The sequence below is a fragment of the Chelmon rostratus genome, chromosome 3 (genome assembly GCF_017976325.1).
Source record: "Chelmon rostratus isolate fCheRos1 chromosome 3, fCheRos1.pri, whole genome shotgun sequence".
Classification (NCBI taxonomy): domain Eukaryota; kingdom Metazoa; phylum Chordata; class Actinopteri; order Chaetodontiformes; family Chaetodontidae; genus Chelmon; species Chelmon rostratus.
In genome coordinates, this window is record NC_055660.1 from 26,175,511 (window position 1) to 26,203,438 (window position 27,928).

The 27,928-nt window shown below is 41.0% G+C and overlaps 1 protein-coding gene across 2 annotated transcripts; it reads left to right on the forward strand.

Annotated features, from left to right (window-relative positions):
• Positions 1-27,287, forward strand: LOC121603799 (testis-expressed protein 2-like). Of its 2 annotated transcripts, none has more exons than XM_041933026.1 (13): positions 1-519; positions 1,040-1,135; positions 13,624-15,214; positions 16,053-16,253; positions 16,552-16,879; positions 17,122-17,360; positions 17,605-17,772; positions 18,268-18,367; positions 22,163-22,289; positions 23,283-23,390; positions 23,656-23,865; positions 24,309-24,429; positions 24,957-27,287. In XM_041933026.1, the coding sequence occupies exons 3-13, from the start codon at positions 13,649-13,651 to the stop codon at positions 25,104-25,106; spliced, it is 3,318 nt and encodes a 1,105-aa protein (XP_041788960.1). In that variant the 5' UTR covers positions 1-519; positions 1,040-1,135; positions 13,624-13,648; the 3' UTR covers positions 25,107-27,287. The 2 variants fall into 2 exon arrangements, with proteins under 2 accessions (XP_041788960.1, XP_041788959.1); XM_041933025.1 differs by having other exon boundaries at positions 8-519; positions 23,277-23,390; positions 24,957-27,286.
• The last annotated feature ends 641 nt before the right edge of the window (positions 27,288-27,928 follow it).

A 27,928-nucleotide genomic window follows, 5' to 3' on the forward strand; every position in this document is an offset into this window, starting at 1 on the left:
ATAGGATAGAAACGTAACAAGATAACTTAAAAGACAAGAAAAACATATGAATTTTGTTGGATGGTTGTTTTGTAAGGCAAGCTTTTGATTAAACAAGGGCTCGTCACTCCGGTTAATTATGAGGTCATGTGGGTTTGGTAATATTACCCTGTTTCCTACTCTGATGAGCAAGACAGCGCTGGCAACACTGGAATAACACTGTTTACCTTCTCACATCTGCCCCATCTGCTCTCCAGGCCTTAAAAGAAGCACGATCGAAAAATCGATCACCAAGCCTCGACCAGGCAGCAGGCCGGTTAACCCGGCGTCGATTACTCTGGCCTGTATAGACTGCACCGTTTTTTTCTTTAAGGAACTGTGTCCAGTCAGTTGTCAACAGGCTGAGCGAGAAAACGAGGCGTCGATTCAACTTTGTACGTGGAGCTGATAACACAAACGCTCCGTCCGTCTCCGCGGTGAGGCTTTCGCAGTTTATCTTTGTTCGGTGTGTCCAGACAAAAATGAAGTCCCCTGGTCGCGGTAAGCTATCTTTAACTTGCCTCTTTTTGAAACATTGTGCGAGTTTGGCGAGATGACCTCGGCCAGCAGGGACTTTAAAACAAATTAGTGAGCTAGTTTTTCCTTTTCTGTCGCTCCTTGTACATATTATATTATGAAGTCGTATTTAAACTAATAAATGCAGATTAAATCTGTCAGTTAGCGTTGTTGTTAGTTAGCTTGTTATCGTACCTGCATCACAAGACAGGCTGGTTTCCGTAGTTGTTCATAGGTTTTTGCTAATAATGCTTGACAAGTCTCTATGTAGACCCCGTTAGCATGCTCATTAGCCAACATAACCCCTTCCAGCATCATCCATATGCTTAAGGATTCGGTGAATGCTTGTTAGTATTTGTCATATGGTTAGGTCACAGTCCACATACATTACACATCAAGGATGCACTGTTGCTACATACTCTCAAAGAAGCAAATATATATTGTCTTGTCAGTCTGTGTTTTTACATCTCTAATGATTCTGCCTTGCTGCTAATGTGTTTCTCAGAAGCCCCCTGAGCACCACGAACATGTGAAATTTGACTCCCCAGTAGGCAGATAGATGCAAGTCCCAGGCTGGATTGAATGGCACTGAGGATACAAGGTAAGCACTTTGCCAGTAAATTTGAACTCATTATTGATCCGTTTCCTGGGCTACAAATGACCTTAGTAAGGGCAAAGTCTAGATAGACAGACAGAGAGGGGAGAGAGGAAGAATAAATACAGCTGAAGACATTCAGGATACACAAAAATCAGCATACACAAATGCTTTCAGGGGTCAAACGAAACTTAAGGGAAGTATTACGTGATAATCCTAACCTGAGGGAACACAGACAGTCATGTCGGTGATTACAAAATATGTGTTTGTCTTATCATATGGGACTCATACCTGCAAAGAGCAGGACTGCCGTCTTTGTCAGTCACCTGCAGTGATGCTGGTGCAGTTCACATTTGAAAACGTGTTAGGCTGATTAGCTCTGAACGAGCCTGGCCTCTATCCAACAGCTTTTAGAAATACCATGGACTTCAGGGCCTCAAGTGAGAGGAGACACTTGTTTTGGATTCAAACACTTCAAACAAACAAATGAAGGCCAAGTCTTCCACTTCAGACCCACGAGGAAAACCCTGAAGTACGAATGGTTAAAGTCAATAGCAGCAAGGCGTTCTACAGGTTTCTTAGCACACACTGACCTGAAGGTATGTTTAAAATGTTAAGTAGCTTGCTATGCAGGGTTTTTACACATAATAACCTCTCCCATTTAACCACTTTTCTGCCAACAGTGGTCTCTAGTTTTTCCTTTCTCAGTTTACATGTTTGGCATGTAAAGTTCAGGGTCTCCTAGAGGAATTTCAACATGTCACATTACTATTAACGGGGACGTTACTCCAACCGCCTTCCAGAATGAGTATATTGGACGTATTGTTTTGGACTTGTAAACAGGCTTTGATATCTTGGGGCCAAAGGCATGTAATGATGATTTATTGATCACAAAATATGCTGATGGGATCTGCACCCCCATACCTCCCGGCTATGGCCCAATCCTACACACTCGACCGTGCTTTTTTGATCCTATTGGGTTTCTAAAATTCCCTTTGTCCTCCCCCTCACTGTCATAATAATTTATCATATGATCATTTGCTGGTCTCAGGTATATTGCTACACTATTCTGGCCCTGACTGTTGCACTCCTACAATATTGTCTTTGTACAATTTATGTCATGTATGTTTTACGCAGTGTCTTATCTCGGGTTTGACTAAATTGGGCTTGTAATATTGTCTTCCCAAATGTATTTGTTTAGGCTCATGGTAGATTTAAATGTCCGGCTTAGTTCAGAAACCCGTTGCTGCGCTGTTTGGTCAGTAACACAGAGTAAACGGTGATTTGACTTTCAGATTTTCAAGAAACACAATGTGCTAGAGCTTGTGTAATGTAAATAGACTACTGTCCATTCTGAAAATATTCTTCAACACAGTACATTCATTACGCTTTTCTGAGTAGCTCTTAAAAGCCTTATTCAGGATAGTTATGGCTGAGATGCTGCGAAGGAGAAGAGATTTTACGAGACACTGCAGCATTTGCTGTCTTGTTTGTTTCTTGGAGAGAGGCATTTAGGTCTGCGATGAATTGTAGATATTAAGGCGGACATAGAAGTCCAGCAACATTGTCGTCTAATTTGTAAGCTGGTGTTTACACTCACCACATACTCTGTAATATTTTGTGTTATCCTTCTACAAATTTCTGTCCTAATAAAGGAACCAAACATAAACGTTTTAGTTTTGTACATATGCAAAGTTTGTCTTATCTAATATATGAAAGTGGACACTTCCATGAATTGAACATCAGTTTGATTATTTTAAACTTTCTAATAAACATATTTGCCATATTTTACCATGATGTAGATTTCAACCAGATGGCCTTGCCCTACATACATCCAAACTACTAATCTGGAATGTGTTTTTGTGGTTCTCAGAAACACTGTGGTGTTAATATGACCAAAAGTCATATTAAATCCTCAAAGATAATATTCCTTCTATTAAATGAGGATGTCTGAATGGAAAGAGGAAAAATGTGAAAGAAAAACAGTTAATGGCTGGTTAAAAAAGACCTACATGGTAAAAAAAACACAAGGGTCCATCGGGTCATTTTGAGTCCAGGCTAAGTTAGCAGATAAGACTAGGGTTGTTAATTTTTTCATTATCAACAAATCCCATTACAAGACCAAACCCAAGAAGTACTAGCTGACTAATAAAAATAGTCTGTGTACACAAAGCCTCATGTTGCATGTGCCTGCAAACACATAGAAAGCCAGTGCACTTTGCTGAGTTACTTTATGACCAATAACAAATAACAGTCTGAGGGAATTTTTTTATCTGGAAAGAACAGTTGCTTCAGGATGGAGACATCCCTCCAGTTTTTTAGTTTTTTCCCTTTTTCATACTTACCAGTAGCTGCTTTAGGCTTGCATTTTTTGAAGACACATGAGCACCACACACTAATCAGTATGTCTCTTTACCCGACACCTGTCACATACAGGACACGGCACAGTAAACCTTGTGGGCTTAGCTGTCATGTTAGAAAGGGTGTGTGAGCGAGGAAGGTGTCAGTTAGTGAGAGAAAGCGAAAACAAAAACAGGATTTTAACGCCTTTTGAGAGGCAGAAGGGGGGTTAGAGAGCAGCAGGTGCGGTGACCTTTCACAGTGATATTTTCCTCAAATGTGTGTGTCATATAAATCTCTCACAGTGAGACGAGGAACATGTGCTGCTTATCATACTCTGTGTAGGAACTGGCCTACACCCTGTTGACTGTACACCTGTTCATAGCTTTGACTCGCTTTGTGGCCTTCCAAGTTCTCACCGGGTATGACCTATTTTGGAACTTTTGCAACTGAAATGTTCTTAATTCAGTCAAGGCTCAGTCACAGTGTTGTCCAACTGGCATGTAGACATTGTAATATATATTTTTTATCAAGTAAAAATGTTTGCTACCTTTATGTATAGCTGGTATGGAGTTCCTGCGACAATTGGACTACCTTGTATTTCTGATTTATTCACACTGTTGCTGAAATTGATCTCTTCCCTTCACAATGGCCCATTACCATACAGTCTAATGACACCTTACAATAATGAATAATTTCACTGAACCATCTGTCTATTTAATAAAAAAAGATGGCCTTTAAATATTGCACAATCAATATTTTTCCTCTTTTAGGCAAGTCAAGTCAGTTTGGCTTTGGTCATATGGTGACCTTATATGGCCAGCGCCTCTCTCACACATCACAATTTTCAGGATCTTGGCTCAAGGCTTATTTGAATTAAAATGAATATAACACAGCCCTTTGATTTGATTAATATGGGGTGGTAAGTGCCTTGCTTCGGTGTTAATCGATCACTGCTTATTCAACCATCTTGTCACACTCCCATAGGCAAGTTTCCTAGTCTACATTAAACACATTTGTTCGATTTAGACAATTCCTCCTTGTTTTATTGAAGTGATGGGAAGGCTAGACACGTCAGTGTGTTCATAAACACTAGCCCAGCTTGACACAGTTAGCAACCCAGACAACAATTCAAATGCAATAAGCCTAGCGTATTGTCACATGTGTGTGCTTGTGGAGGCAACTTAGTTTTTAGCAAACTTCAGGCTTTGCTGGACATGTGATCTTTCCAGTATTCCACCTGGGGTGTGTCTTTGTTTATTTCTGTAGAACTCTTAATAGATTTCTACAGATAAATGTGATGTCTGTCAGTAAGATCCTGGTAGTGCTTAGGACAGTGCAACATATACAAAGCCCAGATATGTGTTTGTGTTTTTTTTTTTTATACTTGCAAACAATCTGTGTTGACATGATGAGTTTTCCTTGTCTGAAACAAGGGAAAGTTAGATCTGCCATTCAAAGATAAATATACATGGAAGCCTCTGTTGTGTAGTTTGCTTCTCCTGAGCTTCCTGCTCATTTATGCTGGTGCCAGCCAACATCACTGTTGTTGCAGACAGGCGCTGCTCCCCCACCCACCCAACCACTGAAATAATGACCATTACTGAGACATCAGAATGTGTCAGCCAGCAACATTTACAGGCCTGTTTCTGGGCTGACAGTACCATTCATCTGACTACTGTCATAATAGTCACTACCAGAGGAAAGAGACAGAGCCAAGGTGGGAGGTGGGAAGATGTATAAATATAGCCTGTCTATAAATATTACTTCAGAGTTTCTGACTTGAAGCTGAGACGTTATTCACAAAGCTACAGTACGTTCACAGGCGGCAAATGCAGAAAAAAAAAGATGTCTGAGCATCCATGAATTAATTTGCTGTGTTAATTTGAGCCCTGAGGAGTAGTGCAGTTGCTCGTTATAAGATTAAAGCCACTCCTTTCGAATTTCAAGCAGTCATTCACCATGATCTACAGATATAACACAGACCATTTCAGTCTCCCATGAGCTGTTCTCACACTTGATAACAACGTAGTCTTTTGTCCTTACAATTTGCAGAGAAATGTTTGCCCCAATTCTTTTCGCTTTGTTCAACCCTGATAACAATAAATGCACGTTAACTGCATTCCACACTCTTACTTGGTTTCTTTTTAATTTATTGTTGGCCAGGAGTGCACAATTATTGCTGAACGAGAATCCTGATTTTCAGTCATTTAAAAACATCAGGCTTATATGTGAAGTAATGATTAAATGTGCATCTCAGCAGTCTGTTATTCTCATCAGTGTTCTCATCAAAGCATGTTGTATTGAAACTGTGTTGAATGGCATGAAAATGGAATTAATCCAGACTGATGAGACAGGTGTGGTGAATGTCTTCAGAAACCAGAAATATCCACGCACCCAATTGTACAGAGAAAGGGTTCATTCTGCTTTGAGACAATCCCAGTGTCTTATTGTCTGTTTTCCATTCAGCATGGAAAGTAATGAGTGTAGTATGCTTACATTTGTCCTGAGAGCTGTTTGTTGAAACAGTACAGTCTTTGTGAAGACAAAGCAGGAAGTTGGTCCAGGCCTCTCCTGGGTTTGACCAGATGTGGCTAGCTGGGCAGTTGGCTGCCCCAAGGCTGGATTCAGTCTTGCTTTGCTTACTGCACCGTTCCCATGATCTTGTGCTAGCTTGAGGACTTAGTTTCACTTTGACTTGTTTTTGGATGAATCTGCTGGTACCTTTAAGCCTGTTAGGCTGACAAACAGTTTTTTATTGTTTGTTTGTTTTCATTTTTAGTCAAACTCCTGCTCAGTGCTGATGAAATGCAGTGTAGCTGCTGACTGTTTTTCCCTATCATTTATCTATTAGTTTTATGAGAAATGTAAACAGTAACTACACTAAGCACCAGGCCAAGGCCTGATGAAAAGAGCTGTGGTTTGTCTTGATAGCCAGTCTGCAAAACATGATTACATGCGTGACCTCTTACAAGCAATAATGACCGACTTTTCTTAATGACTGACTTGTTTTTAAGGGCTGTACATGTGACTAGCTCCTACAAGGTTATTGCATAGTAACTGAAGCAAGGCTAAAACAGCAATGGAAGAACTTTCTGATTAAAAGAATATAAAAAAAATGCTTTGAAAACTATCCTAAGTGCTATAATTTGGTTTAAAATTGAAAGAGGTGTGTCTGTGGGAGCCAGTGTTTAAGGCTGACTCAGTGTCAGTAACTGGAGCAGAGAGGCAGATCTCTGTGCTTGATCTCTGTCACAGTTTTGTCACCACTGCATCTAAGGAGTTCATTCAAAAGTAATGAGGGCTTGTTGACAGTTAAGTGAGCATTGCATTATTTAACATGAACAACAACTGGGTAAGTGAATTAACATGGTTTGCAATGACCTGGACCTCACAGAGTATTAATTGTAGGAAACCCAAAGCTTCTTTATGTTCTTTGTCAGTAAAAGCAAGTCACAGTGTATGGTCTGGGTAGTTGTGGTTGTGTAAAGCTAGGGTCACTGTGACAGTGTCTTTTCCTCTCTGTTTTTAAATACAGGACTCTTTCTTGCTTCCTAACCTCGGTGGACGCTCTGTCACATGCTTTCCACAAGCCAGGGTGTTCTCACTGTTGTGATCCACAACAGCTGAGCCATTGCAGGCAATCATTGAGCAATCCAAGTACCCTGATGGCCATTTGAGAGCAAATCTGTCATAACAGCCTTGTTATTAGAACATTTGTATACTAGCAAAAAAAAAGGAAAAACTTTCAGTACTTGTTTGTATTGAAGAATTTCTTCTATCTGTATTTAGAAAAGGAAGTTATCTTCTAATCTATTAAAATAAAAGTCATGTCTCATGCATTTAGGTTTTCACAGCAGTTTATTATTTTTGTCCCAGTGATTTCATGGAAGAAGCAAAAGCACAAAACGAGCCCTGAGGTTTTTATAGCAGTGATGATGAATTAGGCCAGAGTAAAATAGAGTACTGCTAGTTTGTTTTAACTGTGGCTGTGTAGGTTAACCATGGTACACTGGCCTTCCCAAAGCAATAACATAATCATATTTTGTCAATACGCTATGTTGGTTTTCTTGTTTCAGTGGCAAAGTGTGTTCTATTTGGCAGAGGAAGCCTGAGGGATAGCTGATATCCACAACGATCTCACGGCCTAGCGTCTCAGTCCCACCTGTCTCACCAGTTTGTCAGCATTCTGGAGAACAGTTTCGATTCTGTTGGGTTTCTATTGTTTAATTGTCTCCAGAACCTGGAATCTGAAAGGACACTGTGAAATGCATTTACCATTTACCACAGCCTCTTAGTCACTCAAACATGCCCATACACACACACACACACACACACACACACACACACACACACACACACACACACACACACACCTTTGTCTCAGCTAATGCAGTTAGCCACATCGAGCGCTGCCATGCTGCTCTGCTGACTCATCTACAGTGACAGAAACAAAGAGAGGGCGAAAGAATGAGGAACATGAAGACTCATTGCATACCAGACTTGCATACTTGATGATGATTATTGCCCTGTCTTTTATTTTCATCATGTTAAAACACAAAAGGGACCTTGAGTGTTCTCATAATGAGAGAGAGAGCTCAAACAGGAAGAAAGAGCCATTCTACAGAAATATCTTTGGCCATGTTAAGCTTTCTCCCACCTGAACTTTTAATTTTGAATAACAAACCCGAACAATGGGGCTATGATCTTTGTGCAGATACTAGGTATTTATAGATGCCCACAGAGCCACTGACTGTTAGCTACTGTAGCTGCAATGTTGGCAGTAGCATTAATGTGAGCAGTGGGCTGTGAGACACTTTGCAAGTCATTAGCTAAACTGCCAGTGTAAGCACAGGGAAGGCCATTACGACTGCAAACAAACAGCAGGATTTAAAGTGTGACTTCCTCTAATCCCTTCCTAGGCAACCTTGATAAGGTATGGTGGTCTGGGATTTAATTATGTCCTCCAGTGGGGAAATGTGTGAGGCATGTTTGTTTTTTAAGGTCTTTTTCTTGTGTAGTTTAATATCTGTCCTCTAAGCATCCTCTTAATGCCTCTGTTGTCGTCTGAAACAGTGCTCTTTGACATTTGAGACGCTCTGAGCAGGCTGGCATGTGGTGTTGTATTGGCAGAAAGCAACAGGCAGGATGACTTGCAAACATACCCTCACAGTATGGTTACTGAGCTGCAAACACCGAAAACACTGTTAGCCAGCTCAACTCATATTTTAGGCACACGTGCATATAAGAGATTGGGGCAGTAATGTGGGGAGGGCGACGTCTAAATTCCTGCTTCTATTTGCTTATGTAAACATTAAACCCAATAAAACCAGGAATCGTCAGAGATTAAAAGGCACTCTGCTCAGTCTCTGTGCAGACACACCTTTTTAGTTTCTGGAAAGCGGACACATTATGTGTGATCATTGTCTGTTGTTGTAGACTGTGAAGGCTAGTGGTGTTTCCCGGGTGCCATGCGTTTTCCCATAGCGACATAGCAGCAGTTACCTTAACAGCTCTGTTTACTATGATTCAGCATCACTCCTAATTGAGCTGCAAAGAGCTTTTGACTGATATTTGCTTTCTCACTGGCCCAAGGCTCTTGTGTAGCTCGTCATTCGGTGTGGATTTAGTCAGACAGAATTTTGGGGTTTTGGAAACATGGCCAATTTTTTTGTGTCTTGGGCAAAGCATCATATGACGAAGCTCATCACTAAAGAAGTTTCTTTGCCACTGGATTGTTAAAGAGCCAATTTAGGCTCAAGATGTGGAACTTTTAATATATGAAATGAAGTGTTAACTTTTAAAGGGTGCATTCCACTGTGTCGCAAGTCCTCAGGAAGCAGGATGTGTGAAGATTTAAAACGAGAGCTTGAGAGAGAGTTTCAAATCCTGCCTACGCTTTCACTTTCTCACACCTCTCCAATTGCTGCGTGAAGTGGGTCTGCTTGTTGGAGGCAGCCTCCCAACAGTGAAAATGTATCAGGCAGGGGAGGGGATTTCAGACATTGTTTGACAATTTGTTTGAAGCATACTGACCCCTTAAGGGTCTATAGCTGCCAGGGGGCTGAACGCACCTTCCACAGTTAGCTGTTGGCACCATTGAGTCTCCACTCAGGATAATGGCACAGCAGAGGTTGGTCCTAGCCTATGCCTTTGCCAGGTTCTCTATAGGTTTCCCTCCATTTGCTCACTCATGGGTTAATGTAACCTCTGATCCTAAAGATTCTCCTGTATAATGCTGGATCCAGGAGTCAATGTTTCCCACTGAGCCAATATAACCATGCTTCTCACCATGTTACTCTCTGTGCTAATGTGTTACAAGGAAAAAGTGAACTGTCTGAGTGACACATGGCATAATATGAGCGAGGGTTTCTTTGCTTCCTGACAGTCACATCCTTAGCTTTTAGAGCTTCTGATGAGTTCATGAAGGAGGTGGTCACATTGTGAGGTGCTGAGTCATGCTGCATGCTAAAATGCGGTTATTTCAGGAACCTGAAGTTTCTCAAACATAGTACCCTAGTTAGATTCATACTGAAAAAAGAATCATCCCTTGTATGCACTTAGAGTGTCATAACATCAGTCAATGATGGTTGAAATTTCCATTTATATATGCTGGAAAGTCCTCTTTCTTATGGTGGTAGACCCACTTTTCTTCATCTGACTACATTAAGCTGTATCTGCGTCACTAAGGAACCTCTCACATTTCCTATTGTGACATTATGAAATCTCTAGTGGATGATTTTGAACTTGTATTGAACTCAGTGGTCACTGGTGGAGAGAACAGTGGAGATGCAGGAGCAAGAGTTCATTAAGTCATGAAAAATTGACGGTCACTTCACTCACTAATAAGGCAGCATGTCCCGTGGCTACATTAACCGTTGTCTGCTGTGACACTGTCAGAAGTCCACCATCGAGAATTTCCCTGCATTGTTGAATTATGACACATTTAGCTGTAAAGGATTAATCAGCATTGAATCACAAATAAAAATATAAATAGAAGAACACTAATGTCCTCAAACTGCTCTTAAGATGAAAGCATGTTAGGTAGCTTATCCAGCCTTCCCATTTCATTGAATTACGGTACATTGAATAATGCTAGGGCCTTCTCTGTGAGGGGATAGACAAAATACGGGACCTGGTATATCATGTATGATGATTAATAGACAAAATACGGGACCTGGTATATCATGTATGATGATTATTGTTGATGGTTTACGTAGTTGGAACTTTGCCCATTTGAAAATGTCTCCGTACTCTATGTATTTATTTTGAGCCAGATACAGGGAGGAAAAGTAAAGTTCCAACTCTGAATAACAAAATGGAAGAGCATAAATGCCTGCCTTTTAAAGGCCTTCATCCTGTTTCATTCATTTAGGTACAGATTGTGAGTTAGAAGCTATCTGGCTTTCCTAGTGTAGTGCCTAGTGTTTGTGTAATCACGGTGTTATCGCCTCTTAACTTTGACAGCTATTCCTGCAAAAGGCTTGTTTGTACATTCTGAGATGTGTTTTGTTGTTGACAACAGAGGTCAGGGGTCATGTTCTCAAGAGGTCAGTCAGTTGCAGCATCACAATCTTGAGGCCAGGGAGGATAATTGGTTCAGATCCTGGCCTTGATTGTAAAGGTTGTAACCCACATTCTGTAGTCTACCCTGTGCAGTTTTAGTTTTCGCCGTTGTTTACTGATATTGTTGTATATAAACACTTTCACTAATTAGAATGCTACATTCATACAACTCACACTAATTGAAAGTGGAACATGGATGTAAACAAAGCTGGATTTAAAATACTCTTGCCTTTGCAAATGTTTTATAAGGAAAGAAATGCATTCAGCATGTTTGTTAGAGCTCAAGGATAAACAATGTATTTTGGTAACACTGAAAGTAAACAGAACTTTTATTTGCTTCCAATATTGATAAAGGCCTTTTTATATATAGATCTTTTGAAAAATTGCACCTTGATTTTGCACCCTATAATGTTTTCTGCTTTAAAATACCACACATTTAATTAATAAATGCATGAAAGATTAAACTAAGATTTCTCTTACCCTTTCAGACATTAGATTAATCTATTTTAGGCCACTCCATGTTATAATACATCACTGAGTCGAAGTAATATTTATATTAAATGACAGTTTTTAATTACAACTGCCATCTTCTCACCACATCAACAAGTCCTTATCCAGTTCGTTTGGACATTACATTCAATGGCTAAACACACAAAGCCATGTATAGCTACTCAGTTCATGTACATGAATATTGTCAGTTTGTGTAATAGCTCTGAGAGTCTCTTCTCATTACCAGTGTGTACAGCTTGATGCAGAAGAGGTGAGCTGTGAACATGTCTCTAATGAGATGAGGTTAATGAGGCTGGCTTGCTTCTGTAATTGGCTTCATCAGCATCAATGGCAAGACTTCATTCTCACTGTCCGTGTAGTCTGTTTGTTGGCTCATGGAAAGGCCCTGGGGACACAAGACAAAGTGGGACTTCATTGTCAGTGTGTACATATACTCACTTGGATGCCAAATGCATAAACATGCTGGTATATATGCCCAGTCTTTTGCTCTGTTTGTTTGTTCCAATTACGTGGTGTTAAATTGGGAGTTAGAATCAGTTGACAGACCACACACATAAACACATATACACACACACTTGAGCACTAATCCTAATGTGCTGATAGCAAATGCTGTTATGTCCTTTGAGTCTTGTATGTTAAAATGAAATCCATGTCCAATTGGCGATCTACTAGAATGGCCTCATTGTGTTGCTTCTGACTGAAGGCTGGCTAGCGAGGGACAGAGGTGGCTGGCAGACTGCCAGGCTGGGTAACAAGCTCACTCGTGACCCATGTGACAATGAGTGGCCAAGTTGAGTCTGTATATGAGTGAGCCAGCATGACCTCATGCCACCTCTGTTGTGTGGACAAGGCACAAAGATGCCATTGCCAAATGTCAACAAGACATTACCATAATTCTATTTTCTCTACCAGAGGCTGCCACATAGATGCGAATAGAGGCAACAGTTTGATCACATTGAGTTGCCAGATACCGCACGTCCTGGCATAATTTTGCCAACAGTACAGAAAACCTTACCTGAATACAGCTATGAATATTTAAACATTGAATACACCCATCATTAATTGTGTGTTGTGTATTTTGGCTTTTGCAAAAATGCCACTTGCTTGAAAGGGAACGGGGGAGTGTTTTTGATAAGGAAAAGTACAGCTTAATAATAAATTCCTTTCCATCATAAGCGCATTGCTCCGCATTACACTGGGCAGCTTACTACCAGACTTAATTCATTGCTATAGCTGCCATGCATACATTTGGAGATCTGGAAGTCTGACCTCTGATCCATGATCACACAAATTCGTACATTTGCACAGACAATACCACACTACAAATGGTGCACTTACCTCCTTGTGCTTTACTTAGGATGAACTGATCTTTTCCCAGCAATCCCAAATGTTAACACCATGCATAACTAACTTATGCATGGTGCATACTAAAGGATTGTCATATCTGAACTGATTTTATAAATGTGCTGCTGTTATCTTAAGACAGACAGACTGACAGATTCAACAGATTTTTAATATTTTAATTGTAGTAGAATGCACACACTGGACGATTCAGAGCAAATCAGACCCAAAATCTGCCAAATTATCCTCTAGTGTGGGGCCAGCATTAGCAGCATACAGCTTTTCTTTGTCCCAGACCTGAAATCGCTATCAGTTGATCATCCAGAGCACTTCAGGCATCTTAATGCACCCCTCTGTGCAGGGAGACTGGGATATATACTGAATATGTAACTGAATATGTTGAGTGATTGATGAATCACTATGTATATAAAATAGAGAAATCAGTGTGATTTAGCAGAGCACAAGGCATCTTCAGACTTTTTGTGACACCAACAGTTCAAACCACAGAGATAGCTTCCAATCATATTTGAAGAAAAACGGCAGGAAATCCTCATATGTGAGATGTTGGAACCAGAGAATCTTTGGCACTATTGTTTGAGACATGACTGAAAAGATTATTCCATTTTCCAAATAGTTATAGTAATAGTTATTTTTCTAGTTGAGTTCTATTGACTCATTGATTGGTTAACTAATCATTCCAGCCCTAATTTAGTATCATGTCTTTTCCTGCTTTGCAGACTACAACTCAGTGGGAGTACTGCAATGACTAGCCAGCATCCTAGCCATGCAGAGAGTGCTCACTCCACAAAAAAACAGCCATTCGCTGTGTCCCCCAAGCTCCATGTCCAGCGATCGCCATCAAAAGAGACCATCACCATCCACTTCTCTGCTCTTGGGAAGGAGGAAGAGGAGGAGGAAGAAGAGCTATACATGACAACTGCCTCCACTACCTCAGCCACTCAGGATGACTCTAACATTGTGACAGCCTTAGAAGCAAGTGAGGAGATGTTTGATGGGGTGCCATTGGACTCTGCAGCTGAGGTTGCTGTCATTCCTGAATCATCCAGGCTTTCTCCCGTTTCTAGACATCACACTTACACTTCTCCCACACAAACTCTGTCATCACGTATTGCTGAGCAAAAAAGCTCAACTTCCAATTCCTCTCCTACTAAATCTTTGAGCTTTCCCTCCAGTGACAAACCCTTCCTCAGCTTAGTGAAGTCTCTGTCCTCTGACATGGAGTCTCGTGAGGGGATCCCATCTGTTGCTGCTCCTACAGTAAGGCATAGGCACCTGATGAAGACTCTTGTCAAATCTTTATCTTCAGATACATCCCAGGACTCCTCCTCCTCCTCCTCCTCCTCCTCCTCCACACCCTACCGCCTTCCAGAACCCCGACTTAACCTGCAACTCTTCAAGCAATTCACACAGTCCCGGTTGCCGTCGACTACCATGTCATCAGCTGGTGATTCTAAAACTGCCCCTTCCTCTCCATTAACCTCACCAGATAACCGCAGCTTCTTCAAAGTCTCTGAAGTCGAGGCAAAAATTGAAGACACAAAGCGCCGTCTCTCTGAGGTCATCTCCGAACCGCTCCAGCTGCTGAGTAAGATCATGGATGAAAAGAGTGGTAGTTTAGTTAGCAGCAGCATTTACCGGCCCAAGGCCCTCTCTGCCAGCGCCACAGAGCTCTCTACCATTACTGCCATTAATGGCCACCTGGAGAGCAACAACAATTACTGCATCAAGGAGGAAGAAGGAGGTGACTGGGAGGCTGAGAGCCCCAACAGCGGGGCCTCTGGTCCAGCTGAATCACCCGTTCCTCTCACTGTCGACACTAAGAGCCCCAACAAATCATCTTCACTTTCCATGTCATTGGACAAATGCTCCATGTCTGCTCTTTCTAAACAAGAGGATGAGGACTATTGCATCCTGTCCAGTGAGGACTTTGAGACTTGTACTGACACAGAAGGTGACGGGGGTGATAGAACGGATGATACAGGAACAGGGAGTCAAACTAAAGTGCATCTAAGTGGTAGTACTGAACCGTGCAGTGAAGATGAATCTGAAAGTATTGAGCCGGCACCTAGTGTTCCACACTATACTCTTATCATCCTTACAGTACTGGTCTATGGATATTTCGTATTACCTCTGCCCAGTTACGTAGGAGGAATGCTGCTGGGGATTGGGCTGGGGTTCCTTTTAGCCATTGGTGTTGTGTGGCTGACAGGACCAAAGCCTTCTGGCAGTAGTTTTAGACATTCCAGACCCCGTGGCAGGCTACAGAATCTGTCCAAGTTGGACATTAAGGAACCAGAAATCTATAAGGTCAGTGAATCTTTTAAACGTCCTTGAATTCATTTTGTCATATTGCAAAGGCCTTTAATGCCCTAAAGAATCTTGTTCGTTGGTTGATTACCTTGAACTTCTATAAGCCTATTCAGTACTGAAACAATCCTCTTTGACAGCATTACATGAGAGATTACATTATGACACACCTGCACACACACCGTGCTGCAATAGGGCTGCAGTGCTTCATGGAAATCAGTTCATGTATGATATCTTCCATTTTGTCACAGTGTTTGATAGAATCACAAAAAACTGAATTTATCCATTCATTTTTTTACCCACCTATCCTGTGCAAGGTCATTATGGGCTGGAGCTAAGCCTCGCAGGTCACCAGTCTGTCACAGAATTATAACATAAAGATGAGAAGCAAATAAACTAGATGTTGATCCTGGGCTTATTTTAGCCAGAGGAACTTCTAAGTCTACCACAGAAAGCAAAATGACAGCAAGCTATTTATGTCCCCACTTGAAAAGACAGTGGTTACAAGACATTCTTTAAAGTGTGAAGTTTGCAGAGACAAGTAACCGTTTCTATCACTGTAGAAACATGACATGTGCATGACAACACACCATGAGCAGATAATTCACAGGTCCTCATTTTCCAGCCACAGTTTTGGATTTTTATCTTTTCTATGTTTTCAGTTGTACAAAGCACACACAGCATATACAAATTGCATTTTTTAAAGACAGACTCCTCTATATGTTAAAATGTCCCCATTTTAATTTCAGGTTGAAACAGTTCTCTAGTTTGATTGTTTCAGAAGTCAAGCCTTGAAAGTTGATCTATATCATGTTAAATGGTTATGTCTTCCCTCCAGGGCTGGATGAATGAGATATCAAACTATGACCCAGAGACATACCACGCCACCCTGACATACTCTGTGTTCATCCGGTTGGAGGGCTCCATCATTCGTCTGTCCAAACCCAACCACAACATCGCCCGCCGTGCTACACACAATGAACCAAAACCTGATGTCACCTACATCAGTCAGAAGATCTATGACCTCACCAACAGCAAAGTATGTTGATAGTGGAATTTAAAAAAAATAGGTTGAATTGTTGAATCTGTAACTTGGTGAAAGGTCAAATGTAGTTACCTGTGAAACTGTTAAAGCTTGTAAAGTATAACACAAGTAAATTTACATATTTTTAAGTCTATGTACAGTAAGTCCAGTCCGAGGCTAGTTCATCAGAATAATGTCACATTTTAACATGGATAATAACAAATACTGCATCATGGAAACAGCCATTAAAAAGGCATGAAATATGGAAAATGTTTTGAATGCCAACTTTGTGTCTTCCCTAATCCTCCCCCAGGTACATTTAGTGCCTCAGAGCCTGGCCAGGAAGCGTGTATGGAACAAAAAATACCCCATCTGCATTGAACTTGGCAAACAGGATGACTTCATGTCAAAGGCTGAGGGCGACAGGTGGGAGGCCAGTGAGAGCCTCAACACAAGGGACAGAGGAGAGGGGACGTCAGGGGCACAGGAGCGGGGGTCATCTTCGTCCAGTAGGGACCTGACACTCTATCTGTTTGGAAGGACTGGCAGGGAGAAGGAGGAGTGGTTCCAGCGGTTTCTGTCAGCTTCCAAGCTCAAGACAGACGTAAAGAACACTTCAGGTGTTGCAGGGAGTAAGAGTGGTGAGCATAAGACATTTCTCTCCTTCCTTAATTGTAGAAGACAATGTTGGGGAACATTTCTCCTCATTTGCCATTTATTTGTCTTTTTCAAGGCTAAAATTATCAAAGTTTTTTTAATAAGAATATATTCATACACTATACAGCTAGAGAAATGGCAATCTGAAGCTTAGTAGTTTAGAAGCTGCAAAAACTGTGCAGCATCTTATTCCTCACCTTTTCCTGATATTTACCTTGGCCCACAGCTCTGAGCTCTCACAGTCGCAGCAGCAGCCGCAGCAGTCTGGATGAGGCACTGGCATCTCAGCCCAGGTCAAAGGACTCCTCAACCTCCTCAATAACAGCAGGCAGTGCCAAAACCAAGCTGCTATTGGACTACAGTGTGTACATGGCCTCCATACTGCCAAAACAGGCAGCAGTCAGCCCTACAGCTGCCAGCCCACCTCTCCAAAGTCCTCAGAGCAGCCCTGGGGCTGATAAGAAGGTAGCTCATACTCATCTTCCAGAACACCTTTCCCTTTCTTAGATGTCAAACATGTCATCTCATTTGTACTTTAGCCTTACTGTGTTACAGGCTGGAAAATTACAAACAGCACCAAGTAGCTGATATTGTGGGTTATCTTGATAAAGATATTTAGAGGGGTAGACTGAGTTGTACTGCACAGGGTTACATGATATGCGATACTCTTTTCTCCTAATGTTTGTCAACTTGCCTGCTGTGTCTTTAGCTTCAAGGCACCACTTCAGCTCAGGTGCAGCCCAGTGGGGAGCAGGAGGAGGATACTGTTGCTTGGGTGAATGCAGCTCTTGGTCGAGTCTTCTGGGACTTCCTCAGTGAGCCCTACTGGGCTGATCTGGTCTCCAAGAAGATTCAGATGAAACTGAGCAAGATTCGGGTGAGTGGAGCACAGCCCCGAACAACCTTTCACTCAAAAAGTGGTTGAAGTTTAAACAAGCGGACAAAGGACAAAGTTAGTTAAATAAAGAGTTGAGATGAACTAAAGAAGGAGATATGCTCACCTTATTGCTGAAAAAAAGGTAAGACTGATGAGATCTCTAAAAGTCAGTTTGTCTCTTTGCAGCTTTTTAAAAGTCCCACCAGCTGCACACTAGGTTAAGAAGCACAGAGATACAGACCTCTATCCCTTCATCCTACTGTTTCCTTCTGATCCTGTCCCCCAGACATATGTATTTTGTTCGATCTTATGTGTTTTGGTCTGTGGTTGTGGGGGCCGTGTTTCCAAAGTCTGTATGTGCATGACCATTATTTTTGTTTATTTTCAAGACATATGATTGTGAACTACGGTTAGCTTTTTTCCAATTTGGTTATACTTTAAAAAACAGGAATTATTCATGTACTCGGCTCAGTTGTGTGCTTCTGTCTTTTTCAGTTGCCTTACTTCATGAATGAGCTAACCCTGACAGAACTGGACATGGGCTCAGCCACTCCCAGAATCCTTGGGGCAACCAAACCCTCCATTGACTACCGAGGCAAGAGAGAAATCAGTTTCAAACATGAAAACACAAACACACATACACGCACACACACACACTCAGTGGTATCTGTAAAGAGATACTGGCCCGTCTGGCCAGTAAGTGACTGTGTGGTTTGCGAAGCTCTGTGCAATATATTCTGGGAAGTCTCCCATCATTGTGCAGTATTTGCTCATCCGCGGAGCACATTTGAGTGTTAACAGGTGGTAATGTTAGCTAGTTGACTTCTAGTTTACTTTTGATATAGAGTAGTTTATGCATATTAAGTAGTTACAGTGTTGGGTTTCCCCCAGGACATTGGTTAGTAGAGCTGGTAAATTTGCACAATAATCCCTAAAACCTTAACCCTAATCACTAATCTGTCCACATGTTGAAATAACCTTGGACAAGACATTGGTGTGTGTGAATGAGGGCATGAAAAGCAGATGGGACAACAACAAAATAACAAAGAATAAAATGTGCAGGAAGAGGGGAAAGAGCACAGAGGTGTGGTCATTTTTTACTGATTTAAGTTTTTACTGGTTCTCCATATTTATGTCGTGAGATCACTCAGTCTCCATCACTCTACGCAACTTGAAGGGTGAACACAAATGAAGAGTTAAATTTGTTATACTCTTGCACTCACATGTTGTGTACAAAATAACACAAGAGGAAGTGGCTAAGTACAACTTGAGTGGAAGTTATAGTGTATTTGGAGTAAACAAGACAAAGCTTTTTGAAAAGTCACAATTTCCTCACTCTGTGTACAATCCAAGAACATGTGCTTTATGAGGCTTAATAAGTGAGCAATGGTAAAAACCATAGCCAATAACTGCTTCGTTCATTAAGGTGTACTGTGCATCACGCTGGACGGTAACATGCACTTACACCCACTCAGCTTGTCAGGCAGTGGTGCCCTCGAGGTTAGAGAGACGTGCTTGTTACTTGTAGGTTTTCAGCTGGGTAAATAAAGCAAACCTTTCCCCTCCTCTCCAGCTGCTGCCAGGACTGTCTGACCAACAGTATTACTGCTCAAAGTTCAGTAGGATCGGTTGTTTACAGGACAGTTCAAGTGTTACAAAGAGGCATGTGTGCTCTGCTCGATTAATATGAAGAAACCTCATTCAACTCAGGTGTCATGTACTGTAGATGCTGGGAAACACTTTATAACTGAAAGCTTTGTTTACACAAATGTAACAGAATTTGATTGGTTATTGAGCTCCTTAGCTGAGAACAATGCAGCCAAGCCTTAAGCACTTCAGCAGGTTTTATGGCTGTGGATCGTATAAATGGAGGCTTAGCTACAGTATGTGAAGTCTTAGCTTTGTGAAGGACTGTAGATTTGCCTGCTGCAATTGCACAACTGTGTTGGCTCTGCTCAGCTACCTGTGTTCTAGTTTTGATCAGAGAGACCTTTGACAGATCTGTCTCTCCATCTGTTTCACGTGTACAGTGTCCAGCTGTGTTTCTAGTTTTCTCTTCCTCTTGCATTCCCTTTCATTTCAGCTTCCTCTTTGTGTTGTTACTCACACTGTAGTCTCATTATCTCTCTTCTTCCCTCCTGTACTCTGAGTCACTGACTTGTTTTTATCGCTGCAGCACTCACATTACCCTATAATCAGAGCAAGAATTGATTGCATCTCCAACTGAGTCGGCAGCAGCATTCATTGGAGCAGTTCTAGACAAACGCACCTGAACGGCCACTCCAAAAAACGTCAGTGTGCAGAGCCCACCATTTTGTTGATGTCGTGGATAGTTTGTCATCTTCATTTGCACTTTTTGCAGGAAAGTGCAATATGTTAACTGTTTTGACGTCATTGTAACAGATGACACGTGAATTGATCCTGGCCACCTATTGTCAGTGTAAAACAGCAATATATTTGTTGGAAGTGATAAGAAGCAGGAAAGAGGTACATGTTTCAAACAAAAGACTCATTATCCAAAGTAAATGCAGGCATTACATAGCTTTACTGAGTCCTGTGTATGTTTCTGTTTTCTACAGAGCGTTACAATTTTACCTTGCTTCTTACCATGAAGTGGTTGTCAGAAAACTTTGAATAAAAACGGTCAGTTTAGTTTTACTTTAAAATGTTTACTTGTGTTAGTGGCTGTATCCTCTAGGCATCTCAAGTCGTGTCTTTGCCTTGTCTCACCCTGCTCCTTCCTGGAACAAGCATGCTGAGTGCAATGGATCGATGAACCTCTCCAGCTGTGTATGTGTGCATATCTCCACAAGGAATTGTCTCTGCATGCTTGTGCGTTTGTGTCCCTGCACATTTGTTTTTGCATACACTTCTGCCTCTGCTCTGTCTGTGATGTCCATTTCTGGATGCACACAAGCAGTCACCCTAATTAAGGAAGCACTGCCATCGTCCAGTAGCTCTTCTCCCCACTGAAACCTCAGTGCCCTGCATAAACCCCAACACAGGCAGACACACAGTCTTATTATTCTCCACGCCCCCCAGGAAAGGCAGGTAGAGCAAAGCCCACTGGGTTCAGCAGACCCAGCCTATTCACCCTGAGTCTGACAGCTGAATGGTGTATTTTGACATTGTGCTTACTTAAACCCTCTCTGAATTTCTAAACTTCTGTTGTTTTGCTTTAAGTTCTTTTTTTTCTTTTTTTTTTTTTGGGGGGGGGGGGTGTTTTCTCCCACTTTGTTTCTTTCTGACTCGCTCACGCTCTCTGATTGTTTTCGTCTGGCACAAGAGACTCATTGCATTATCACGTCATTTAGCAGCTGGTGTTCAGGCCTCAGCAGAGTGGTGAGGAGACGGCACCCAGTCTCGGTGCTGTCTGTCCTCCTATTTTTGGCTTGCTGTACTACATTTCTTGATCCTGTCTAAACTACTGCGTTTTATAGTTTCCAGTCATGCACCATGGCCGTGTACGCTGTTGTCAGGAAAGCTCCAGTAGCTGTGCACTAAATGTCCTTCATGTATTTATATGTACTCTGGACTTTTGCATGACTTACAGGCACATATGTTTTATTTGCAGCCAAGCATGATGTGTTTTGGTTTAGAACCCGTCAATGGCTGTCATCCTCCTGTCAGCTTTCCTGCGTCATCCGTTGTTCTCTGCTGCCTCCTGGTGTTGTAAAGAAAAACCACACCCAATTAATGGTTAGCTATGACTCTTTGTACACAAGAACATGTGATCCTGTGTTGTAACGAGAAAAAATAAAAAATAAAAGCATGCAAGTCAGGCTTTCGATACAGGCTTTTGAGGTATTTGTATAATGCAGTTTTAGAGCAGGTTTGGTAGAGCAGACCAAATGGAATAGAAGGAGAGAGGGAGAGCCCTGTTTATGCAGCCAGTCACCCCTGCTGATATCAAACGGGGGCAAGGGGGGAAGAGTGTGTGCACCCCCAACTGTTTCTCCTCTGTACAAAGGTCCTTGTGATCTCGCCTTCTCTCTCGCTCTCCACTTCCTTCACCAAGTCTTTCAATGAGTCTCTCTTGTCTAAGTGGGTGGATGGATCAAGAAAACAAAATCTGTCGGGGTCCCCACTTCTGTGATGCTTGGGGGGGGGTCTGTGAAGGTGGGGAAACAAAGGAGCTAGGGAAAGAGAGATTGAACAGGCAGGGAGAAGGACTGTGGCCTGGAGTGCTCACTTCACTCATATAAAGGATTGGCTAATACGGTGATATCTAAGATGAAATAGTAGAGATTTGTCAACTAGTCCTGTATCATGACTGTGACCTGTGTTACTGCATATTTAGCTCATATCCCCAAATCTTCCCCTTTACAGATTCACTTCTTTCATTTTCTCTCAGATCAACTTTCCTCATGAACGCTGTGTGTCCCTGCAGGTCTGTGGTTTGACCTGGAGATTTCCTACAGTGGTTCCTTCCTGATGACCCTGGAAACCAAGATGAACCTCATTCGCCTGGGCAAGGAGGGAGAGAGTGTCCGCTTCGGGGAATTTGGCAAAGATGGGTAGGACAGTCAGACTCCATTGTAGTCATTTTAGAAAGGTCTCAAGACGTTTCTGGGTTGGATTAGATGCCTAAAAAGTACACGTGTGTCCATCAGGTCTCTGACACATTTTGTCTAGCTCTTACTCAGTGGTCTATATCTTTTCTGTCTTTTTATATCTTTCTTGTCTCTGCTGTTCCCTCTCTGCCCTCTGGATTCTGCTTTCATTCGGCTGGTAATCGGATGTATTTCTGCTCTTGGTGAGTGCTGCTTGACTTCCAACAATGATCTCATCTGCTCCACTCTCATTCTATAGTTTTGTGCATCTATAACTTTTTGGGGTTGTCTCATTTCATCTTAACACCCAGCTCCTTATCTAATTCAGTACTCGTGTCTTATTGTGTTCAGTGGCCTCATCAGTGTTTCTGGATTCTCCATTCTGAGCAATGAAGAAGAACAGAATATGTTATGTTAATATATATGTCGGGCTGACAGTGGAAGTGCAGCGATCAAACCTTTTCTCTCCCAATACCAATACCTCAGTGTGTGTTACATTACTGATGACCTAGAACTGAATCATTGGCCTGCTATGACTAAATGAATGTAACTGAAAGGTGAAGCTCGCATTGGACGTATTGATAGCTGATACCCGATCCACTTAATTTGGTCAGTGTCTGTGTCTTTACCGGTCCTTGGACTGGTGTATCTATTCAATACAGTGTGTATGTACAGTATGTACCTCTTAGGGCTAGACTGTTGAAATGAGAAGTGAGCTCATTTATGTCAGTCCTCACAAAAGTCATAAAAGTTTAGTTTCAGTTTCACATCAGATAACATCTAAAAGTTCAAGACATTGCAGAAGACATTCTGAGCAGCAGTGTTTTCCAGGATAACTTATTGAATTCATTCTGAAAACAATGCTAAGAAACACAGCAGAACCGTGAACATGTGTGTTAGTGCATGTTTGTGTCTGCTCACCCTAATCCATTTGTGTCTATGTGTGTCCAGATACAGGCCCCGGTCTTACTGCCTGGCTGATAGTGATGAAGAGTCGTCAAGTGCAGGCTCATCAGATGAGGAAGACTCTTCAGAGCTCTCAAATGACTCCACTGGAGCAGAGGGGTGAGAATACATTTATATAAATCATCTGTGCTCAATCTGTTTTCATATAATACAGTACTCACTGAGAATTATTTTAATTAGGCAGAAGACATAACGGTCAGACATGGCAACGAATTCATTACTAAATCACCTAACTCTCTTGACAACATAATCAATTTATTTGTCACATAGTATGAGTAATTGATATCATTAGATGTCTTTGAACTACAGCTACACTAAATTTAGTATGTCACTTTAACCCTATCACTCATTTTATTGAATAAAGTTGGGCTGGAGGCCACAAACCCAGCAAAATCATGCGCTTCGTGGACAAGATCACCAAGTCCAAATACTTCCAGAAGGCCACAGAAACGGAGTTCATCAAAAAGAAGATGGAGGAGGTGTCTAACACACCCCTTCTGCTCACAGTAGAGGTGCAGGAACTGCAAGGAACGCTGGCTGTCAACATACCCCCTCCACCCACTGACAGGATATGGTATGTGAAGGAAGTGTTTTTTTCTTAACTACATGATTAATGGAATGCTCTGTGAAGTGAAGTTTTGTGTCTGTCAGAGCGGCAAATAATCATATAATCACACTGTTCACAGCATTGGTTTTCAGATGATTCTTAATTAGCCAATTTCCTGTCTTGTGTCAACAGTTCTGTCTTTGTTACAAGACACATACTTATACTTCTAAATGTTGGATGATTCATGTGAAACAGACACTATAAGGATAACTGTACTCAGAACAACTGAAATTCATTCTTCATGTTTTTTTTTTTCTATTTTGGAAAAACATATAATGTAGCACTTTGTTCAGCACATCACTGCCCTCTGCTGGTAGTAACTACAGTCTGTGTTACTACAGTGTGCTCTGTATAACTCTTGTTTGTGTTTGTAAGTATATCATTAATTGTTTTGACCTGTTGTTCTGCAGGTATGGCTTTAGGACGCCGCCTCACCTGGAACTGAAGGCACGACCCAAACTGGGAGAAAGAGAAGTCACTCTGGCTCATGTGACAGACTGGATAGAGAAAAAACTGGACCAGGAATTCCAGGTATTGATAAACGCCACAATGCCATTTTTCAGTTTTTGCAATTCAGAGAAGTAGTGACCGATCACAGCAGAAATTTCTGTTTTTTCTTTGATTTTAAGATGTACTGACATACTTTATGAGACATAAACAGAATAAACTTATAGACAAAAGACAGATTCAAAAGTTCACTGAAGTCAAACTCACCATGTGACTCATGTAGTAATTCCACTGAAATTAATACCATTTGGTCCATAATTTTGCTGTCACAAATGCTGGTATGAGCTTGCCATTTATACATTAAAAGGATGAATTATATTCAGCTCCTAATTCACAAATATTTCATGCTAAAAATATTAAGAATTCCAAACATCTAAGCCATCTTTACAGTATTCACATGATCAAAGACTGATCTTTGTTAAATTAACAGTTGCACACTAACTATTATGTCCTTAATATTTGTGGTTCAAATTCCAAGACATTACATGTGTCAAAAATACTAAAAATTGATAGACCACTCACTGTCCATCCAATATTATCTCCTCTTTTAGAAAATCTTTGTAATGCCAAACATGGACGATGTATGGCTAACTATCATGCATTCTGCCATGGACCCACGCACAGCTGGCGGGCCATTAGTTGGCTTCGCAGTGGACCCAGAGCCTCCCCAGCCTGAGAGGGACAGCACCAGCCAGCCATGAAGATTGTTTACAGTATTTCCTAGAGCTTATGAAGTCTCAAAATGGGAACTGGAGCCAAAGTCGATAGGTCAGATGCTACTGTACCACAAATACATTCCCGTAGTGAGTGGGTTTCTCACTTACCATAGAGGAGACCATACCATATGAATTTTAAAGGAACATGGCAGAGTCGCACAAGGAAACACTAAAGACTAACTGTTGCTTGCTGCTCTGTTTGGTAGTATTTATCTTGCCTGAAGAAAAAGTGATTGTCTTTGAAGGATTAATAGAACAGTGAGGACCTATTGAATAGGGACTGATATGTGAAGAGAATCATGTTTGACATAGAACTGGGGTTAAGTTAATAAGGGGAGTATGTGGGGATACAGTATATAAGTACATAATGCCCTGTGATGTCCATTGATGTGAAAGCATTCACCAGATACCTTACAGCCTACACGTGACAAGTTTCTGCTAAGGCTAGACAGTGAGAGAGCATGGTAGCCCCTTTATTCTAGAAATACACTAAGTGGAGATTTACAAGATGATAGTATGTAGAAATTAGAGTTATTTCATATTGAATGATGAGTGTGTGATGGAGAATAAGCAGGTTAAAAACGTGAACTGGAAAAGCTCAGACACTTGATGCAAGGTTTATTTACTATATGAAACATTAAACCTTTAAGTGGCTTCAGTGGGTTTTGATCGGGTGTCAACAGTTAACAGTATTCATTTGTGCTGTGACCATACCCTGAGCACCTCCCTTCATTTGCCAAGACCTCGTTTTTTATGCCAATGATGCCCTTCTCCATGTCTATATGGAAAAAATGCTTAAGAGCAGATGTACTTTATCTAGGAAAAGTGTCATTCACTATGTAAATTCCATATTAATGACAAATACACAAACACAATAAGTGCAATGATAGAAACGCTACGTAGGCTATAGTATGATCTTGTATAGATATTACATAAACGTGTACGTCTTATGAGAAGTACGAGGCCTCTAACACGTCTATTGAATGTATGTATGGATAGTATTTGGTTCCTGTTGTTATTGTATGACCACAGTTCCACATTTGGACTGTGGTATGCAAATTATTGCACAAGTAAGAAGATTTCTCTTTGTTTTTTCTTATGTTAAACACTATCTCATCTTGCATATCTTTTTTCACATGTCATTCAGTCGTTCTGTTTATGCATACCTGGTGGTGTGTTTATCTGTACATCATTTATTCTTAATGGTGTTAATGTTGATGACGAGGATGATAATGTTGGAAGAGAGCTTAAATGACCAACTTTGATATGTGACAGTGCTTTAAAAAGACTCTAGCCACCATACTGTATGTACATGATTGGATGAAGTTAAGGTACGTACTGTATAGTTGAGCATCTATTGCCAAGAATGTATAACCTTATCTACAAGTTCCCTTTCTGAAAATGCCTTTTTAATCGTGTCATATTTCAAATTTTTACCAAAGTCCTTTGATTAGGCATATAGTGCCAGATCTCTCTCTGCTCAAAGGTACACATCCTGTATTGACATAGCATTGTGAGGTAATATTTACATATGCGCTACAATACCTGTTTTAACATTGTTTACAGGAATTCTTAGGCTGTTTTCTCTCTTAGGATACTAAAGCACTGTAGCACAAAATGGATTTTTTTTTTTCTGTTTGATTGTCTCTCCCTTTATGATTTGGTTGCTTTTCGTTAAGTATTTGTGCTTGAATGACAAGAGAGATACAAGAGGATGGTTATGGTTGTGTTTTTGTCTACTTCTTTGGAATAAACAGAATGAAATGAGATTTTTGAGGATATATGAAGACATGCCATGATTTGTATCTGTGAATTATTAATGACTTTTTAAAATTATCATGTAATTTTAAGGCCAAATTCAGTTATGTGTATCTGCCTTATTTATAAAGCAAAATAAATATGTCAATGAAACCCTGTTTGTTCTTAGGTTCACATTTTGCATTCTGAATTGTTGTATTGATCTCGAGGTTGAAATAATGCTTCTTCTGGTGTGTTAATAAAAATATTCGTTTGGCAGCAGAACGGCCCGTCAGTGTTAAATTATGATGTATTATTGGGTTATGATTACTTATGCATTGATATACTGATAGGTAGGTAAAGTCAGCATTCATCAGATATAATTAACCCATGATAGGTTTTCTGTATAGGCCTAAAAACAATTTGGTAAGTTACTAGTAACTATGTAATCCTGCCTTCCACCTCTGTCTGAAATGCTTTATTTGCAGTTTAATGCACTTGAACAACCCCAAATAACTTGGTATGTTAAGATTCCACAGATGTTGCCAAACAATTGCAATAAAGTTAAAGGTGGTACACTTGAAAGTATGAAATACTTATCAGTAACTGCTGATAATGATTGTAATATTACTCCCCTATTAGAAAATGTGCTCCCACACACACACTTCACACTCATTATGTATTTTGACAAGCTGCCCTTTTTTTTTTTTTTTTTTTTTTTGTCTTTTTCAATGGATCGTAACACGCATAACATACATGACAAACGAAAAACAGCAGCCTATATCTGCATATTAAGCTACCCTGAACTGAAAACACCATCCAGCCTGGCCTGATGAGCGCGAGAGCACTGCACCTCCTCCTCCAACAGAAGTTTACGGTTGCCTGGCAACGGTGGTGCTCCTTTGACGGTGACTGTGGTGAGTAATTATAGCTGTTTGAGTGCTGTCAAAATTAATTCCTATTTTATTCAGTAATGCGATGTATTTACTTGTTCACGAGCTAGGATTAGCTGCCCAATCTCGGAACTGTTTCTTAATGTTCTCTCTTACTCTCTCTTTCTCTCTGTGTGC